Source organism: Chrysemys picta, chromosome 1 (genome assembly GCF_011386835.1).
Source record: "Chrysemys picta bellii isolate R12L10 chromosome 1, ASM1138683v2, whole genome shotgun sequence".
NCBI classification, from domain to species: domain Eukaryota; kingdom Metazoa; phylum Chordata; order Testudines; family Emydidae; genus Chrysemys; species Chrysemys picta.
The window spans coordinates 312,354,837-312,359,902 of record NC_088791.1 but is presented as its reverse complement, the minus strand read 5'-3'; the positions used below and the strand labels follow the sequence as shown (position 1 = coordinate 312,359,902).

General features: G+C 49.1%; 1 protein-coding gene across 1 annotated transcript; it reads left to right on the top strand.

The window, feature by feature from the left end:
- The first annotated feature begins 1,243 nt into the window (after positions 1–1,243).
- On the top strand, positions 1,244–3,760 carry LOC135980905 (uncharacterized). The gene is made up of 2 exons (XM_065581441.1): positions 1,244–2,216; positions 3,211–3,760. The coding sequence occupies exons 1-2, from the start codon at positions 1,640–1,642 to the stop codon at positions 3,684–3,686; spliced, it is 1,053 nt and encodes a 350-aa protein (XP_065437513.1). The 5' UTR covers positions 1,244–1,639; the 3' UTR covers positions 3,687–3,760.
- Positions 3,761–5,066: the final 1,306 nt, after the last annotated feature.

The following is a 5,066-nucleotide window of genomic DNA, read 5'->3' as shown; positions in this document are numbered from 1 at the left end:
CAGTTAAAATAAGAAACATTAACATACTGAATTCAAGACTGTGCAGAAAGATGTGGAAAAATAAGTTAAGTTAAGCTAACTAGTTTTATGTAGAACCATGTGCTCAGCTGCCCTTCCCACCTTCCAGAAGTTTTTAGATTCTAGCAAACCAACTCTTCTTAATAGTGCACAACTCTACTCATCCACCGAGGTCTCTTCAAAGATGGGTCCACCCCTTTCCCTTCTCTGACTTCCTACATATTTCTATAATTTTTCTGTTTGTATCCTATTAGGGGATAAAAGACACTTGCTGGTCTTATTAATTTCTTTACAAGTTTTTAGAACAGTTAAAGTTTTCATTCACAGATTAAAAATTGAAACTTAATGCTTCTTTCAAATCTTTCAAATATATATTATGTTCATGCAGATACTTCAGAGCGACATAAGTTCAGAAACTGAAGCAAGTGGAAAGGAACCCCATGTCCCAGATTAACTCTACTGGGTTGGTTTAAAAACAAACAATCAAAACAAAGCTGAACAAAAACACTGGGTTTTCCACAGCCCTGTCCACATGTTGTATCATAGCTCCCCATCCCATTGGTGCTTTGTGCTAAATGATATATCCTTTTCAGCAGGCTCAGAAGAGAAGCCAGGACTTGAATGGACTGCCCCAAAGAGTTTACAGTCAAAACTGTGGTCCTGGAGTGAGGGAGCAAATAATGAGATGATAGGACCGAGATTGCTGAGGGCAAGATCCATGCAGTGCTTTGGTTACTCAGTAACATGTCTTATTGGTGGTTTGTTTGTTTGTTTTAAATATATACAAAATAAAAATTGATCTATTTAATATGTTTGAGCATGGTAAGCATTCCTGGAGGAACTGGCCAATCCTTGATAGTTAAATAATTACAATTAAACATCTCCCCAGTTTGACAGACATGATAGCACCTTCCAGAAGCACACAATCAGGGACAATACAAGAGCAGAATGTTGAATGAGGTTAGTTGCCCTGATGATCCACTGAACTTTTCTACTTTTCTACTTCAGCTCACATGTCCCAGGGGACACTAAACCTTGCGCTATTTTTTACATAGGCTGTTTAAAAAGTGAATCCCTCCGTCTCATTGGAAATCTCCTTCACACACACCAAATCCTACCCAGGGGCTGCTGTAGTTGCGTATTTTAAGAGATTCTTTCACTAAGATAGCCTGTTGTCTTGGCAGACCTGTCATGCATAAATCATAAAGCCAGATTAGAACTCTAAGGCCTGGTCTACACTAGGCGTTTATGTCGAAGTTAGCGCCGTTACATCGAATTAACCCTGCACCCGTCCACACTGCGATGCTATTTAGTTCGACATAGAGGTCTCTTTAATTCGACTTCTGTACTCCTCCCCGACGAGGGGAGTAGCGCTAAATTCGACATGGCCATGTCGAATTAGGCTAGGTGTGGATGGAAATCGACGCTAATAGCTCCGGGAGCTATCCCACAGTGCACCACTCTGTTGACGCTCTGGACAGCAGTGCGAGCTCGGATGCTCTGACCAGCCACACAGGAAAAGCCCCGGGAAAATTTGAATTGGAATTCCTTTTCCTGTCTGGCCAGTTTGAATCTCATTTCCTGTCTGGACATCGTGGCGAGCACAGCAGCACTGGCAACGATGCAGAGCTCTCCAGCAGTGATGGCCGTGCAGTCTGTGAATAGAAAGAGAGCCCCAGCATGGACTGATCGTGAAGTCTTGGATCTCATCGCTGTGTGGGGCGATGAGTCCGTGCTTTCTGAGCTGCGATCCAAAAGAAGGAATGCAAAGATCTACGAGAAGATCTCTAAAGACATGGCAGAGAGAGGATACAGCCGGGATGCAACGCAGTGCCGCGTGAAAATCAAGGAGCTGAGACAAGGCTACCAGAAGACCAAAGAGGCAAACGGACGCTCCGGATCCCATCCCCAGACATCCCGTTTCTACGAGGCACTGCATTCCATCCTCGGTGCGGCCGCCACCACTACCCCACCAGTGACCGTGGACTCTGAGGATGGGATACTGTCCACGGCCGGTTCCTCGGACATGTTAGGGGACGGGGAAGATGAGGAAGGAGATGAGGAGGGCGAGGCAGTCGGCAGCTCTCACAACGCTGATTTCCCCGACAGCCAGGATCTCTTCATCACCCTTACAGAGATCCCCTACGAAGCGTCCCGAGCCGTTACCCCGGACACAGAATCTGGTGAAGGATCAGCCAGTAAGTGTTGTAAACATCTAAACATTTATTTTAAACAAAACAGGAATATTAACAATTAAAAGAATGGGTTGTTCATGATTAGTGTGCCCTAGGCGCTTAACGGTTTAGTAAGGGGCAGTGCAAGTTTTGAAAAGAAATCTAGCAATGTCCGGTTTTCAGTGATTGTCCTGCACAAGCCGCTCTACTGTTTATTCCCTGCTACTGCAGCTACAGTAAAATGCGGTCTATGTGTCCGGGGATAGAGCAGTAATCCTCCTGGGACATCTCGATGAAGCTCTCCTGGAGGTAACTTGAAAGCCGTTGCATGAGGTTCTTGGGGAGAGCGGCCTTATTGGGTCCTCCGAAGTACGACACGTTGCCGCGCCACGAGATTATCAAGTACTCCGGGATCATTGCTCTGCACAGCAGGGCGGCATACGGCCCTGGTCTTTGGAGGCTTTCCCGGAGCATTCTCTCTTTGTCGCTCTCGGAGATCCTCATCAGGGTGATGTCGGCCATGGTGACCTGCTTTTAATTAGGTAGGGGAATGTTAGTGTTGGGACTGCTTTCCCATTCCTTTACAGAACTGTAACCGCTGGTTTGCAGCCACGCGGTGGAGGCGGGAGAGGGGCAGCCGAAAGGGATCGTTCCCGGGGACAGCCGCGAGGGGGTGGGACAGGGGCAGAGTTCCCGCTTGCCGGATTGCTGGCAGCAGGGACTGACATTGATTTAAATGTGAAATGAGGCCAGTGGTAATATAAAAGTTTTAAACTGCCACAAGTGTACGGCTTACCATGTCTGCCTGCAACAGAAATTCCGTTGTGCTGCCTCGCTTCTCAAATGTGCTGTTCAAGACCCCAGGCACTGAATGCGAAGGCCGAGAATTCGACCTTGTGCTGAGTGCGCATGTGAAAGGTGCTGTGCATGGTCTTGTTCACAGAGAAAGACTATGTTCTTTGTTCACAACTACATTTATCTTTCTTAGGAATTCACTCCCTTTTTCCCATTTCCACAGCCCCGTCTGCGACTGTCTCACAACCTAGCCTGGAATCACACTCCCAGAGGCTAGCGCGGATTAGGCGTAGGAAGAAGAGGACACGGGAGGACATGTTCTCTGAGCTTATGGCCTGTTCCCAAGCCCAGGCAGCACAGCAGACCCAGTGGCGGGAGAACTTGACCCGAATGCACCAAGCCAACATGGATCGGGAGGAGAGGTGGCGGCAGGAAGACCAGCAGGCGACTCAAACGCTGCTTGGACTACTGAGGGAGCAAACGGACACACTCCGGCGCCTTGTGGATGTTCTGCAGGAACGGAGGCAGGAGGACAGAGCCCCGCTGCAGTCCATCTGTAACCGCCATCCCCCGCCACCAAGTCCCATACCCACCTCACCCAAAGTGCAAAGAAGGAGAGGCGGCAGAGTCCCTGCTAACTCTCACTCCACCCCTGCAGAGAGCTCTAGTAGCAGAAGGCTCTCATTTCCCAAAATTTGAAAAGTTCTTTCCTTCCCGCCTGACAGAAGCCCACGTCCAAGTTTCACCTCCCAATGCCATGTGTAGTTGATAATAAAAAATTTGTTTCTGTTAACTACTGTTTCAATCATGTTCTTTTGGAGGAGGAGGGGAAAGGGGGTTGGTAATTGGACAGGACAGTCTCCTTTGGCAGGGTACATAGTCGGGGGCAGGCACAGCAGCAGGGCACATACACAGTGCAGTGATGCAGTGACTAGTTACCCCGGTTAGTCTGGGAGGTTGTTTTCATGTTATGTTGGGGGGGGGGTTGCTCTGTGACTTTGTGGCGGGGGAGGGCAGTTACAGATCTTGAGCGCCGGTCCTTAGGCAGGATCACAGAGCCACACAGCAGGGGATCTGTAACCGTCCTCCCCTGCCACAAAGTCAAATAGACCCCCCATACACACAGTCCCGATCAGGAGGGGGGTGACAGGCTCCGTTGAAACAAGCATCCCACCGCAGCGGAGCCTGTCAATCCTTGAGTTTAGAAGCTGCATTCGCGTCACAACACTACACCCGCTCCGCACCACAGTCTGCGTCCCAGTTTTAAAAAATTCCCGCGAAAACAGTATTAAAGAAAACGGTGTGCTTTAACAAAGTAGAACTATTTTTATTTCGACACGTGTGTTGGAGGGGGGGTGAAGGGGGTATGTAACTGGATAGGATAGTCAACATTACCTGGGTAAAGAAACGGGGGCAGGTTTAGCTTCTCAGTACACAAACTATAAAGTCACAGGTTACCCTGCTCACTCAGGAACTTTGCTTTCAAAGCCTCCCGGATGCACAGCGCTTCCCGCTGGTCTCTTCTAATCGCCCGGCTGTCTGGCTGTGAGTAATCACCAGCCAGGCTATTTTCCTCAACCTCCCACCCCGCCATAAAGGTCTCCCCCTTGCTCTCACAGAGATTGTGGAGCACACAGCAAGCTGCTATAACAATGGGGATATTGGTTTCGCTGAGATCACAGCGAGTCAGTAAGCTTCTCCATCTCCCCTTGAGACGGCCAAAAGCACACTCCACCACCATTCTGCACTTGCTCAGCCGGTAGTTGAAGAGTTCTTTTTCAGTGTCCAGGGCGCCAGTATAGGGCTTCATGAGCCAGGGCATTAGCGGGTAGGCTGGGTCCCCGAGGATGACTATAGGCATCTCCACATCCCCAACAGTTATTTTGTGGTCCGGGAAGTAAATACCTTGTTGCAGCCGTCTAAACAGACCAGAGTTCCTGAAAACACGAGCGTCATGAACCTTGCCTGGCCATCCCACGTAGATGTTGGTAAAACGTCCCCTGTGGTCCACCAGTGCTTGCAGCACCATGGAAAAGTAGCCCTTTCGGTTAATGTACTGGGTGGCCTGGTGGTCCGGTG